This window comes from Kwoniella shivajii, chromosome 8, assembly GCF_035658355.1.
Source record: "Kwoniella shivajii chromosome 8, complete sequence".
In the NCBI taxonomy this organism is placed as follows: Eukaryota; Fungi; Basidiomycota; class Tremellomycetes; order Tremellales; family Cryptococcaceae; genus Kwoniella; species Kwoniella shivajii.
Genome location: NC_085915.1, coordinates 809,921 through 824,370, shown reverse-complemented (window position 1 = coordinate 824,370; position 14,450 = coordinate 809,921). Strand labels below are relative to the sequence as shown.

Sequence of the window (14,450 nt, the reverse complement as noted above, 5' to 3'; positions counted from 1 at the left end):
TCTGTCTCTGGAGATTCGTACTTCAACATCAGATGACAAGGCGCAATATTGAAGAGTCATTCTTTCAAAAGTATATCGTGCGCCAGCAAAAGCTAATCTTATGATGATCATGCTGTAATCTCAACAAAAATACAATCTTGGGACAAGCTCTGATACTCTCACTCAGCTTGGCTTGGCTTGATGAGGTCGGTGAAAACACGGTCGGTGTTTGACTGGCAAATCGGTCATATTGGCACAGTGCCTCTTTGACCTGTCACTTGGAGCTGAGGTCAGGAAACTCTCCATCGCGTCGAAGTGATTTTTGATCAAGATCATGCTGTGCAAAGGACTTTTCAACCGTTCTGAAGAAGATACGGTTGATTTGGCGGGAGTATCAATTGACAAATGCCTTTCATCTATCTTGCCCATTGATTGAACCCCCTATCTCAGTAATCAAACCAATGATCACCTTTGTCTCTCCGGCATTATGCCATCCTTTACCGTTTTGGATCAATCAAGCGACATTATACGAAAGTGCTATCCAGATAGAATGTGCAGTGTTTCCAAAACAAACCTACAGCAAATAAATGTATAATATAATACTTCCAGCTAATCCGATTCTCCATTATAACCCATATCCAGCGCTGTGTATCTATATTCGAGATGAGATCGGTTCTGTTCATCGGATTACCTTTAACAGCCTCTTTGGGAGACGCTCTCGGTATTCCCGACAATTGCAACTCATCCTTGGTTCAACCTGCGTCGACTGTAAGACCTGATCAGGGTGTAAACAGGAGACAGGTACCTACAACCGCTAGTATGGTCAATAATGAACGATTCGTTTTCGCCCATTTCATGGTCGGATTCGTTAATGCTTATAATCAAGAAGATTGGAATAGGGATATTGCTTTGGCTGCTAGTAAAGGTATAGATGGATTTGTGAGTATCTCTACTTATATTTATCATCATCACGTGTACTGTCTATGTCTAATCTGTCCCTTGGTGGATTAACATACGTCTTGTGTCGTAGGCACTGAATTGTGATGGGCAAGATACCAACGCTCAACAACTACAATATGCGTTCACAGCGGCATCTTCACTAAATTTCAAATTATTCATATCACCTGATTTCGTTCATTATTCTTATACGGATCCCGGGCCTGTGTCTGAGTTGCTCAAGCCCTATTTAAGTGAAAGTGCTTATTTCCAATACGAGGGTAAACCGTTCGTCAGTTCTTTTTGGGGTGAAGGGATAGATTGGGTTCAAATAGGAGAAAATGTCGGTGTAGATCTTTACGTCTGTCCTTACTATAAATCAAGTCAAGCTGCTGCCGATACTCCAGGGTTAGATGGTTTGTTCTCTTGGTAAGCCCTCCCCTCCTCTTTTAGAGACAGAGTAAGAGCTGTGTTGACGTATTGATCTGGGCTGAACAGGAATACATGGCCTGGACAGGATTCAGACTCTGCCGTTTTTCAAAATATGACTACTGCTCCTGATGAAGAATATCTCAATCTACTTGCACCTTTGGGCAAGGCTTACATGGCTCCTGTCTCACCGTGGTGTAGGTCAACTACGTAGATCATCATCCAAAGAGATTCGTTGCATCTGACGTTCTCTTTCGGTTGTGGTGTATAGTCTACTCACACCTTCCAGCGTCGACAGGATTTCCTAAAAACTACCATTTATATTCAGATACCTTATGGTCTACTAGATGGCAGCAGATCTTGGAGCTCGTAGTAGCGCATCCTGATCAAGTGAAATTTGTAGAAATTATAACATGGAACGATTGGACTGAATCTTCTTTGATTAGTCCATACAGAGGTACTTTGACTACAGATGGGAATAAAGAATGGTCAGAAGATTTTGATCATTCAGCTTGGATGGATATGATGGGTCCTTTCATATCTGCTTTTAAAGCTGGTCAATCAAAACCACAAATTAATGAAGATAGGATAGTATGGTGGTATAGACCTACCTTGAAAAACGCCGAGTGAGCCATAAGTTACCTGCATTGACACAGACAGGGACGATGGATCATAGCTGATAGATGATGTTCGTAGATGTGATTCAACAGATTCAGTGGGCGAAAAACCGAGAGGATGGGAAGTGAGCGAAAAACAAAATTTAATGATAGATCTTGCTGATATGGGATAGTCGTGTAGATGGCAGCAGACTCCGTGTTCGTTGCTGCTCTGACAACCGGTCCTGCTACTATCACCGTCACTATTGGTGGTACATCTTCTTCACAGAAAGTCGATGGGGAGGGAGTTCACACACTTGCTTTTCCCATGTGTGCAGGTAGTGTAAGCTTCCAAATGACTGTAGATGGAGGCGGAACTGCAATTGGGAAAGGGAATATTGATATTACTGATCAATGTTATGTGAGTCAAGTCTCATCCAAGGCCAGATTTATTTAAGCTGATGATTTGCATTTCGATTTTCAGAAAGGAATATACAATTTCAACGTCCTTGTTGGCACTGCCCTAGTAGATGGTTCATCACCATCATCCGTCTCGACTGACGTCAGCCCTTCTATCGATATATCGAGTACCGTTTCTTCATTGGGTACCATGATACCTTCAACGATAAACACGGTCTCTACAGCTTATTCCACTCTGCCCGATACTGGCATCAGCTCTTACAGCAATTCACAAGGCTCAACGACTGTCCCAGACCCAGAAACAACGAGTGCTTCTGCCCCTGATGAGGCTACTTCATCTTATGCTGCTGCCACTTCCGCCCCAACGAGCAACGTCGCGCCTTGGAACGGATGGCGTAACGGTGGTTGGAAGACACAACAGGCTTAGATCAAACGTTTGTCTGCACGTTCAATCAGTACATAACAGGTTGTAGAGTAGAGTAGTATAACTCGATGGATAATTAGCGAAACGAAAATGATCATTTTCATTACGAGTACAGTATAATAAGATTCAAAGAATTTTACTATTTCTACTTGTTCATCGCTGCCCACACACCCACTGATTGTGAGATTAGAGGAATATGACCATTTATCATGATTTGATGATTTGATGATTTGACGATCGCCATATCCGCATTCCTACTGCGATGATCGTCTGCTCGATATTGACTTCTCATCCGCGTACCTCTCTTTCCCTTCCGCATGTGATGTGGCATGTAGAGTGATACATGGAGCGTCCTTCTTGGACGGGCTGTCCAACTAATCCAGAGGACCTTTAAACACTCGGATCAAATATGCTAATAATGCTCAAACTACTGACCTCAAAAAGGAATGCCTTTACTGTATCGATTACGGACAAAGGAGTGAACGAATAGAGATTTCACCAAAATGATACCTTTGACGATATCAATACAAAGTTGGTTCAAATCAGTCAGAGTACGCTTTCGTTCCTTCCCTTCCAAATCCATCTATCATTTATCAAACGATTCCGATACACCTTTGTAGCTGTTACTCGACTTTCAGGAGAAACAAATCATACGTCGTTCTTCCCCCTTCGAGAATCTAGACTGTTCAATCAATAAGTAAATGGCGTTTCATCTGGATTAAATCTTCATTTTCCCAGTATACAAGAACAGGTCAATGTATGAAAAGCAAACATCTTTTTCCCGTTTCTTCAATCGCTATTTCAACTCTTCATGCCCTTTCGCCATTCCATAGATACTTAGTACTTGCATTTCTAGCGCGAAACTCATCACCGCTCGCACGCTCATTTTGTTCCTTTACCCACTTATTGCATTCGATACTTCACAATGAAGTCAGCTACTATTATCATCTACGCTTTATTTTCTCTCGCCATTACTCAGGCTATCAGCTTAGGTAGATTGTCAGGCTTGACGCCCAGACAAGACGATGTAAGCCTCACTGATCGATGATTTGACCGAACAGTGATGGTCACTAACGTGCGTTCAATACTCTGTAGGCGAACATGGATGTTGCAACATTACCTCCTGGAGTTGAACTTCGAGTTGGAATCCCACTTTCCTTCAAAGGTAATTCCATCTTGGCCAGGAACACACCTGAAGGTACGACCGAAGAAGCTGCCGCTCCAACTACTTCCGAAACTCCCGAAGAGACTCAACCTTCATCTACTTCATCTAAAGCACCTATAACTAAGACACGAACTCATGTTGAAACTAAGACTGCACCTGCACCTACACCCACTCCATCTCCGTCTTCCGAATCAACAGGAGTTCCAGTAGCTACTTCTACTTCCAGGTCTTCATCCAGCACCGCAGGGTCGTCCACTTCGTCTTCCGTTAGTCTCACCCCAGAACAAACTTCAGCTATAGATGATTGTAAAGGTGCCTGTCCAACCTCTACAGACGATGCTCCACCTGAAACAACGAGTAATGCAGCTGTTCCCACTTCCACTTCTACTTCAGCTCCTGCTCCTGAGAAATCAGAGGATTGTAACGAAATGAAATCAGAAGAAACCACTGCACCTGCAACTACCGATAATGCCGCCGCACCAACTACAACCACGAGTGCTCCACCCTCACCGACCACTACTGCGCCAGAAGAAGAGGAAGAATGTGAAGACGAGGATGAGGATGAGGATGAGGATGAGGATGAGGAGGAAGACTGCGAAGATGAGGACGAGAAACCCGCGGCTAATAAACCCGCAACAACTACAGCCGCTGCTACCAAGCCTGCTCCCACCACTGAAAATGCTGCTGTACCTACCACTACCGACACTCACAAAGGCGATTCGGGAGGCAACGGGGGAAGTGATAGTGGTGAAGGCGAGGATTGTGAGGAAGAAGAGAAACCATCTTCTACCTCCGGCTCCACCGATCAAGCTGCTGCTCCTACGTCTTCCGAGGCCCCCGAAACTTCTGCAGCACCCGAAACCTCTGAAGCACCAACGACCTCTGAGACTCCAACGACCTCTGAGAAAGCGGCTGCCACTACCACTCAACCTCCCTCCACATCCGCGACTCCCACCGAGACACCCACAACCACTGCTGAGGAAACCGAGACGTGCGATTGCGAAGACGATAAACCTGCGACTTCATCTTCAGCTCCTCCAAAGGAAGGTGATCTTCCTCCTGCCGATTACACGCACGCTCCTGATGATGTAGCCGCTTTCGCTCTCCCAACTACTAAATCGTCGGCCACAGCTGCTTCAGCAATCGCTTTTGCGCAAATTGGTGATGCGACTGCCTCGAGCTACGATCTTCCAGCCGTGAGTTTACTTTGAATCGGGATTATATGCGTACAAAGCTGATTCAATTGACTTGGTATAGGCTGAAACCAGTGTCTATTGGAGACCATCATATGGTGCATAGAGTGCAGAAGACTTTGTCGACTGCTGTGATCAGGATGAAGCGGTAATTGAAGGAGGACCACGGACTATGTTTATAGATTATAAAATTATACGATTTCAGGTGGTGCATATTTCGCCATCCACATTGGGCATTTTGAATGGTAATCCGACTCCCCTTGACTCATTTCATGCTACTTTTTGCGATGATATCCTCTTTTTTATTTAGTTGATTATGTCAGAACGAGCAATTCGCCAGATTTCGAATGAACATTTTTATATACAGATAGCAGGCTGAGGAAGTGCCACATTGATGACTACGATGTATAGTTCCGATAATCTCCGATCCCATGTTATTCCCCCCCTTAGCCTTTTGATGGGTGATTTGATTCCGTTCAACCATTGAAACCTGCCAATGATATCCCCTTGATCTCTCATGAATATGTTGAAGATATCTTTATAGCAGCATCCTGTGTATACTTACATCTCAGTCATCACAATACATCATTCACTCAATCATCATCCATAGACCACAATGCCTTCTCTCGCAAAGATGATCTTCGGGAACGGTCCCCTCGGACCTTCGTGAGTTTTGTCCCTTTTGCACTTCAAGAAATGTTCAGTATACTGATATACATGTTTTCATCCGCGATCATCCGATTTTTCCATATAACAACAATGATCATCCTCACAAACACAAACTACTCAACCACTCGGAAAATCGCCTTTTTAACCCTAAATCATGCTCTTGTTAAACATTATGACATATCGATTGGACCAACAGCTTCGCCCCTTGGATCAAATCAAAACCAGGATTACAAAAGTATTGGGCTAGATGGTCAAACTTTTACAAGAACGCTGCTGGTTACAGGAAGAAGGGATATCTTTATGATGATTTAATTCTTGAGGAGACACCTCAAGTCCAAAAGGTGAGTCTTATTGTCACGACTTCAGCACAACATATAGACGTACATCGGCATACCTGGAAGATGGTTTACAGTCGATTTGTTATAAGGAAGACTCACAATGGCCGAAAAAGCTCCTGAGACGATTGGAGATCATACTATGCGAGAGTGGAAGTGTGGAGAAATCGTGCCGTCACAGAGAGTGAAATAGGGCAAAGATCTGAATGGGGAACTGTCAGATGACACCTCATTTCGTGGCTGCCGTTCGTAGAGGGCGAAGCGAAGTCGCAAATTCATCATGGGTACGAAACCAGGAGAGGATCCGATGAGAAGTGCTATAAATACCGGATAGATCATGTCATCCCGGAGCGTCTTGCTGACCCTTATCGTCTGGAATGTAGGCTATCCAACGACTCTCTCCTCAACAAAAGTACGACCGAGTATTCCGAATGAGACAAGGTCTTATTCAATCAATGCACCACAAAGATCTTCCCAAAGATCAATGGGTCAAACCCGAACAAGTGAGTTGGATATCTTTACCCGAATCATAATAGATGGAGTAGCAGTCTCAGATCAGTATTGGGGTCGCCTCGTCGACTCTTGCAATTGCACTGTGACTGGATTTTCGCTAACAATGGTACTCTTTTATATAGGATGTCCGATACCTCACTCCATTGATCGAGGGTGTCATTGCCGAAGAAGCTGAGCGAGCCGAGTGGGATTACATGACTGTTGAAAAAATTCAACAAAAGCGAGCAGAGAAGAGAAACATCTTCTCCAAGAAGGAAGGTCATCATTAAACGACCTTTGTCATTCTGAGGGATAGATTCAGTCAACTATATAATCTATAGTCGAGAAGTGGTAGTGGACGGACGGATGGTATAATGCATTGCATTCTTATTCTCTATTTTCGAACTTTTACGCGTCTACTGAATTGAAAATTGCCTTTCTTCTTCATCTGTTCTTAAACCCCTCGATTCTTCTCCTTGAACTGGCGCCGAAGAATATTCGTTTATCCCTTCTCGAGGCGGATTAGCCCCGTAAATGATCCTTTGAGCTAACACAGCTATAAAAGAACAACAATTCAGCAACGAAGGGTACTTGCGCGATTAAAAGGTAAATGACTCACCACTGTCCCAGCATAATGTCAATATAGCGGTAACTCTGAATTGTATGGGTGAACCTCTAACGAAGAAGTACACAGTCCTAAGTTCAAACCTTCAGCTTCATTCTTTTATCCTGGTATCGTATCCTGTCTCATTGTCTTATCAGCTGTTTGAAACTCACTTGTACGCATCACCGAAGAACCATCCTGCCAAAGTAGATGATCTGAATCCATAACACGATTTCCTTCCGAAATTAGCTATGAATTGAGGGATCGGTAAAGTCGATTCTGATTGAACAAGTGATTAGTTTGTATTATATGTTTCACGAAACGGAACTTGAGCTTACCTATCGTTAAAGCTACGAAGCCCAATCTAATCGTTGATGTGTCAGTTATATATCAAGACGGTTGATCGTGATAGAGCAACAACTCACGCATCGATATACCTGTTGCAACATTTCCGCAGTCAGCTTATTTACCCTTCCTCATAAAATTTGTGTTGATAAAGGTAAAAATAACTCACCACATCCATCTGCCCAATATGATCTGCAATATCCCCAGAGTTACGATGAGACCAGCTAAGAATTCTAAATAACTTCCATATCCATCCCATTGCCAAAACTCAAAAGGTCTTTTCCCACCCACAAACAGACCTTTAAACCCACCTTGTCTTCCTACAGGCGTGGACGAGGTCTGACGTTGCGGAGGTGGAGGTCGAGATAGGTAATCTGATTCTTGTCTTGAATGGCCTTGACCTGATGTAGGAGCAGGAGAAAGAGGTAAAGGTGATAACGGAGCGTAATTCGTCGAATCGTCTAAAGGTTCCGACGAAGGTGAATAATGTAAACATATTGCTAGGAGTAGTAGTTGAGATACAATCAACAGTAATGACTGAATAAGAAGTGCTGCATCACAAGCTATACCGTCAGCATCATTATAGAGACGAATAAAGGTGTAATTTCACGGGTTTCGAATCTATTTCCAAGCCAAAAGAAGACTCTTATTATGTTTGCAACTAAGATTACACCGCAAACATCTGTATTGGGCAGAATCAGCCCTCGACCCTCCTTCAATTCTCGTAGATACTGTGAGATAATAACGGGAATGAGACTATTTACCGTGCGAAAAACCAGATGAGTCTCTGCCGAATAACGCTGTAAGCAATCCGCTCATGACTCTCTTGTTGCAGCATGCCCATTGAGCTTGGAGGTTAAATACTTACTTCTTCTTAACTATACTATATGCCTATGAAATCTGTCAGCTTCCCCTTTAGTGTATGGCACGGAGAACTCACTTGATCAGCATAGATTAGAGGTGGCCTATGAAATAGAAATATCAGTTTCGACCAACCGTTGTTGAAAACACGTCCTATACTCACCCTACGGCCATACCTATTCCTGCCAATGTCCCAATTACAGTCATCGTCCAATGTGACTCGTCGGAGCAGGTATATGTAGCTGCTGATAGCCTGTTGCTGATAAGCTATTAAGTGCTTAAGACTGAGACTTCGTGGTAACACTTCAATGCATAAATGATGAGGATATACATCTATTATCGCGCAAGCAACAAGCTGCAGTACTCTTGAGGTGCCCCGCATTAGTCACCCCTTGAATCAGGCCTCTTTTGCCGTAACGAATTCCCAATTCGATCACATTTCCTTTTCGACGATGGTATATCACTGAGCAACCCAAACATATTCGCCTTCGAGCAGCAGATATACACCCAACATAGCCATAGGGTTACATAGTAAAATCCGTCGAGGAAAGGAACTAAATCAGCAAGAAAGCAATCCAAAATGGCATCACAAGTCCCACCGTCGAAAATCCCAGTTTCAGCTTCCGATAAACCATTACCTCCTTCTGCATCTTTGACAGAACCAGCAGATTACAAGAACACATTTAGGGTGAGTATTGATGGTGCTTAGGCTTTGTGCCTCGGTGAATGAACCCATTTCATGCAGAAGCTGACTTGAGCTAATAATTGTAAAAAGGGCCGAATGACAGCTTCAAAGGTTCGTTAAACGTTGATCTTTATATGGTTAGGGACTCGAGAAAGGTAGACTGACGTGATATCTGTATGATTAGTACGCAGATCCGTGCGAGGCAGCTTCGAGAGCATCCCTGGAGTGTTTAGAAAGAGCGCATTACAATCGTGATGAGGTGAGTTGACGATTGACATTCAATTCGTTCTTCTCGACGATCATTTCATACCATGCACATCATCGCTTCGCATATCCTCTGTGCACTTTCTCAAGTCTCCGAATGTTCTCACCCACTCATCTCAATCCTCTTGATTTTTTGCCGTTCATTGCCCTGTTACAGCAAACGTGGTTTACGGAAATTACATCTTACTAATTGACTATGCCCATAAACAGTGCTTGGATTTCTTCGCCGCATATAGGGAGTGCAAGGGTAAATGGGTGAGTTCAAGTCTACATTCTGAAAATCATCCCACCTGTTCATTATCCGTGTTATGACTATCCTCATCCTTCACTGACTGTCAACCACAGATAGCGAAACGTAAAGATGATTCTAGGAAAGGTAGGGACACCGTTTAACGTGATCATGCAAAAACACATATCAAACCGAATACTTTGCTGAGTAAGACGATCAACTAACCTATGGAAGGCCTGAACCTGAGTGGGATTTTCCTGAGCAATGATAACAGACCTATACTATCATTTCATGGGTTGACACTGCCTTTGTCCTGAGTCGCATTCTTTCGAGTCACTGGGCACTCCCAGAGGAGGGTTGAATACAGCTTCAGCTTCATGGCTGTATTCAGACGTATCGAGGCTCATAACAGCGCAAAAATAATATCAGATTGTTAAACGAAGGCCAAAGTTACGGCGCTACACTTGACACTGCGTTGTTGATCGATCTTCGTTACACGGGAGGTCTAAACCACTTGGCGTGACTTTGTGATCTGGTATTGCAGCTGCACGAGTTCCTACAGTGACCAAATCCTCCTCTGGATGTGATGTCGTAAACGGAAGTTTCACCTTGATCGTTTGATTCTTCGATGCATGATCATACGCCAACTCTCTTTATCTGATTATGTTTTGAGTAGTCTTTGTTGTTTTCTTCGGCCGGGTGGCGATTTCCCTTTGCGGCTAAAAGTTTGATAGTACGAAAACAAATGATTAAATATCCGAAAGGTTAAAATTGGTGGTTCAGCTTCACATCGTAGGTGAACAACGTCATTTCACTCATATACCAGACATGCATTACTCGGCATCTTTCTTCTTCATCAACATCTTTATCAGACACATCAAGCAGTGACGTCTAGTGCACCCATCTGAGACCAACTGTAGAATGGAAGATTGATCGACAATACAACACCTTTCCAATCTCACCCCCCTTTTTTCCCATTTTTCAAACTCAGAAACGCGACCATTTTGCTTATTCAACAATCTCTCATCACCTAGGAATTCCAACACACTCATCTAAACTGCGCAACAACACACTGCCTTGCGATCTGTATTAGTCCTTTAGCCAATCCCACCATCTTTTCCGCTCCATCAAATCGATAATGGCCCTTCCCACGCACAATAGGAATCGCTCAGCGAGTGGATCAGGTTTACTCAATTCCTTCGTATCTGCTATACCGGCACCTATCACTTCCATCTTCACTTCACCTCGAATACCGCAAGGTATTACTCTAGGCGAAGAGGATGGTAAATTTGGAGAATCAAGTACAGCTGGGTTGAGTAAGGAAGCTCCTGATGGTTTAAAAAGGGTCGAGCTCAGAGTGGGCGGTATGACAGTAAGTATTGCATTAATCTCGATATTATTCCTCACTGATTGTCCTTCAGTGCGGAGCATGCGTAGCCTCAATAGAGTCACAACTGAAACAACCTGGTATACACTCCATCCAAATATCGTTGTTAGCTGAAAGGGGAGTGGTAGAGTATGATGAGAGCTTCGTTGATAGCCAGGGGAACAAATGGGACGATGCTAGAATAGCAGAAGAGATTGAAGATATAGGGTTCGAGGCTACAGTCGTAGAGAAAAGTGAAGTGGACGAAGTAGAGTTGAGGGTTTATGGGTGGGTTGAATCACTACAATCGGTCAGAAGGCTGAGCTGATGTCTTGAGCCCAGTTTGGAAAACCCCGAAGTTGTCGATTCCCTGCTGGAAACAACGGCAACTCTAGCGGGAGTTCATACAGTAACCCTTTCAGCACCTTACACTCATCTTGCTCTTACCCACTCCCCTCTATTGATATCCTTACGAACACTAGTCGATACCTTATCCGCACAATTCCCACAACTCTCCTTTTTACCGGTATCAACGCGGGACGATTCTCAGATTGCTTCACTACAGAAGCATCGGGAAACAGCGACATGGAGAAGAACATTCGTCATGTCAGCCTTCTTTGCGGTTCCGGTGTTTGTCATTGGGATGTTGGCAATGTACCTTCCTCATTGGTTGATGGGATGGACAATGTGGAAGATATGTACGGGAATATATCTCGGGGATTTGGTATGTCTGCTCTTGACGTTGCCCGTGCAATTATTCTTGGCAAGAAGGTTTTATGAGAACGCTTGGAAATCAGTTAAACATGGTTCAGCCACAATGTGAGTTCATGTTATGATCTTCGCTACTCGATTTCTAACCAGCTTCCGACCACTTCATTTGCTATGTTGTATCGGTGATTCGGGCTGATCTTTCTTTTGTCAGGGATGTTCTCGTTGTTCTTGGAACATCAGCTGCATTCACATACTCCGTTCTTACGATGTTCTTTGCTATATTCTCTTCCGATCCTGATTATCACCCTCAGACATTCTTCGACACTTCAACTATGTTAATAACCTTCGTTTCGCTTGGTCGATACATCGAGAATCTTGCGAAAGGTAAAACATCCGCTGCCCTCACCGATCTGATGTCTCTCACACCATCCTCAGCAACCATATACGTCAATTCCCCAGTTGAAGGAGAAAAGCTCGACGCCTCAGCTGAGACTAGAAAGATACCTACAGAACTGGTTCAAGTGGATGATGTGGTCTTGCTAGTGCCTGGAGAAAAAATCCCTGCAGACGGTGTCGTCCTCACTGGTGCTACATCGGTTGATGAGTCCATGGTCACTGGTGAAGCTGTACCTGTTGCCAAAAAGGTGGACGATCAAGTCATTGGAGGAACAGTCAACGGTCTCGGTACTATCACCTTTCGAGTAACCCGAGCAGGAGCCGATACAGCTTTATCTCAAATCGTCAAACTCGTCGAAGATGCTCAGACTTCAAAGGCGCCTATCCAACAATTCGCAGACAGAGTAGCAGGTATCTTTGTTCCTATCGTCATCACTTTAAGTGTATTGACTTTTACCGGCTGGATGTGTATCTCACTCATGAGCTCGACAGGAAGTCTACCGGACGTTTTTGATTCTCCAGGTGCAAGCAAATTTGGAGTCTGCCTTAAGCTTTGTATCTCCGTTGTTGTGGTCGCATGTCCTTGTGCCCTTGGTCTCAGTACTCCTACTGCAGTAATGGTCGGTACCGGTGTAGGAGCACAGAACGGTATTCTCATCAAAGGTGGAAAGGCTTTAGAAGCTTGTAAAGATGTCAGGAGAGTAGTAGTAGATAAGACCGGAACTGTCACTGAGGGAAAGATGAAGGTTGTCGCTGCTTCATGGGCTACATCAGGAAACCTCACCAACGGGCTCAAAAATTTGGAAATCGACACTCCCGCTACATTGTCTTTAACCACCTCAGCTCCACCATTGCAGCGACATACCCTTCTTTCCATTTTGTCCTTAGCCGAAGCAAGATCCGAACATCCTTTAGGTGTTTCTGTCGCCGCGTACGGTCGAGGAATCCTCTCTTCCGCTGGTCTGTCACCACCCAATGGAGAAGTAATCGAGTTTGAATCACATACCGGAGAAGGTTTGGAAGCTGTTATTCGATTATCCAACGGAACAGTGCAAGAACGTATACGAGTCGGAAAAGCAGATTTCGTCGTGTCTTCCGGATCTGAAAAATCAGCCGAAGCTAATGGGTTCGTGGAAATTCCAAGCTCGATGAAACAGTTTGAAGACAAACAAATGAATCTTGCTCGAACTGTCATTTTTGTATCTATCATCCGATCATCGACTTTCATCCCCGTTCTTGCCCTTTCTCTCGCCGATTCCCCGAAACCATCTTCGGCACACGCCATCAAAGCTTTGAGGAATATGGGAATTAAGGTCACCATGCTCACTGGAGATGCTGAAGTCACCGCTAAAGCCGTTGCGAGGGAAGTAGGTATCGATGAAGATGAAGTTTATGCCGGGGTCAGTCCCAAAGGAAAGGCTAAAATAGTTGGCGATCTAGGTCAAAGAGATGGTGGCGGAGTAGCTATGGTAAGTCCTCTGTCACTTAAGGTGTGTGCATCTTGCTGATTGTTTCATTTTAGGTTGGCGATGGCATAAACGACTCTCCTGCTCTTGTAGCTGCATCACTCGGTATAGCACTTTCATCAGGAACGTCTATTGCTATCGAAGCAGCCGATGTAGTTTTGATGCGATCCGACCTGCTCGATGTTGTTGCTGCCTTGGATCTAGGACAAAGCATCTTCCGTAAAATCAAGGCCAATTTACTTTGGGCTTGCTGTTATAACGTTTTGATGATTCCGTTGGCGATGGGTTTCCTATTACCCTGGGGAATACATCTACATCCTATGATGGCTGCAGCAGCAATGGCTTTCAGTAGTGTTTCAGTTGTTTGCTCCAGTTTGACATTAAAAGTAAGCCTAAACATCGGGATTTTCTACCTTGCATCTTGACGCTGATATTTCCCTTTTCCCGTCTTAGTGGTGGAAAAGACCTCATTCATCAGTAATGCCTAATGAACCTTATTCACCTGGAGGGACAATAAAAGGATTCCGATCTCTGTTGGGTGATTTGGTTTCGATGGGGACAGAAATCGGTAGAAGAGGAAGTACATTACCTTTATTGAGAAGATTGAGTCTTCGTAGACCCAGTACAGCACGATATGAAGCTATACCTTTAGATAGATCAAATACACCTTCGATAAGTCCTGTATAAATTAGATGTAAATGCGATTCGGATTTGCATGTTTTATTGATAGGATTGTTTGAGTCCACCAAGTACTCATGTATGTTTACCTGTGCAATTGTACAACATGCATTCACAATGTCCGTTTATCGATTCCTACAAAAGATGTCCAATTATGGTTCACCACGAGCTGCAAAGTTTCTTTTATGCAGATATAAGATTTGGAAA

The 14,450-nt window shown here is 44.0% G+C and overlaps 6 protein-coding genes across 6 annotated transcripts; 5 read left to right on the top strand and 1 right to left on the bottom strand.

The window, feature by feature from the left end:
- Positions 1 to 642: 642 nt before the first annotated feature.
- IL334_006061 (uncharacterized protein) lies at positions 643 to 2,787 on the top strand (the record flags this gene model as incomplete). The annotated part of the gene is made up of 7 exons (XM_062937766.1): positions 643 to 918; positions 1,010 to 1,344; positions 1,414 to 1,541; positions 1,616 to 1,970; positions 2,041 to 2,086; positions 2,143 to 2,361; positions 2,425 to 2,787. 7 exons carry the CDS (start codon positions 643 to 645, stop codon positions 2,785 to 2,787), a joined length of 1,722 nt encoding a protein of 573 aa, XP_062793817.1.
- A 922-nt stretch (positions 2,788 to 3,709) lies between these two features.
- On the top strand, positions 3,710 to 5,248 carry IL334_006060 (uncharacterized protein; the record flags this gene model as incomplete). Its single annotated transcript, XM_062937765.1, has 3 exons — positions 3,710 to 3,811; positions 3,880 to 5,145; positions 5,207 to 5,248. 3 exons carry the CDS (start codon positions 3,710 to 3,712, stop codon positions 5,246 to 5,248), a joined length of 1,410 nt encoding a protein of 469 aa, XP_062793816.1.
- A 510-nt stretch (positions 5,249 to 5,758) lies between these two features.
- IL334_006059 (uncharacterized protein) lies at positions 5,759 to 6,928 on the top strand (the record flags this gene model as incomplete). Its single annotated transcript, XM_062937764.1, has 4 exons — positions 5,759 to 5,808; positions 6,008 to 6,152; positions 6,530 to 6,649; positions 6,782 to 6,928. 4 exons carry the CDS (start codon positions 5,759 to 5,761, stop codon positions 6,926 to 6,928), a joined length of 462 nt encoding a protein of 153 aa, XP_062793815.1.
- Positions 6,929 to 7,054: 126 nt separating this feature from the next.
- On the bottom strand, positions 7,055 to 8,655 carry IL334_006058 (uncharacterized protein; the record flags this gene model as incomplete). The annotated part of the gene is made up of 11 exons (XM_062937763.1): positions 7,055 to 7,194; positions 7,258 to 7,334; positions 7,416 to 7,521; positions 7,581 to 7,606; positions 7,668 to 7,679; positions 7,757 to 8,138; positions 8,198 to 8,269; positions 8,352 to 8,374; positions 8,456 to 8,478; positions 8,528 to 8,552; positions 8,612 to 8,655. 11 exons carry the CDS (start codon positions 8,653 to 8,655, stop codon positions 7,055 to 7,057), a joined length of 930 nt encoding a protein of 309 aa, XP_062793814.1.
- A 373-nt stretch (positions 8,656 to 9,028) lies between these two features.
- Positions 9,029 to 9,790, top strand: IL334_006057 (uncharacterized protein; the record flags this gene model as incomplete). Its single annotated transcript, XM_062937762.1, has 5 exons — positions 9,029 to 9,136; positions 9,224 to 9,244; positions 9,318 to 9,392; positions 9,608 to 9,652; positions 9,743 to 9,790. 5 exons carry the CDS (start codon positions 9,029 to 9,031, stop codon positions 9,788 to 9,790), a joined length of 297 nt encoding a protein of 98 aa, XP_062793813.1.
- Positions 9,791 to 10,764: 974 nt separating this feature from the next.
- IL334_006056 (uncharacterized protein) lies at positions 10,765 to 14,252 on the top strand (the record flags this gene model as incomplete). Its single annotated transcript, XM_062937761.1, has 6 exons — positions 10,765 to 10,998; positions 11,048 to 11,280; positions 11,335 to 11,811; positions 11,915 to 13,568; positions 13,622 to 13,951; positions 14,019 to 14,252. 6 exons carry the CDS (start codon positions 10,765 to 10,767, stop codon positions 14,250 to 14,252), a joined length of 3,162 nt encoding a protein of 1,053 aa, XP_062793812.1.
- Positions 14,253 to 14,450: the final 198 nt, after the last annotated feature.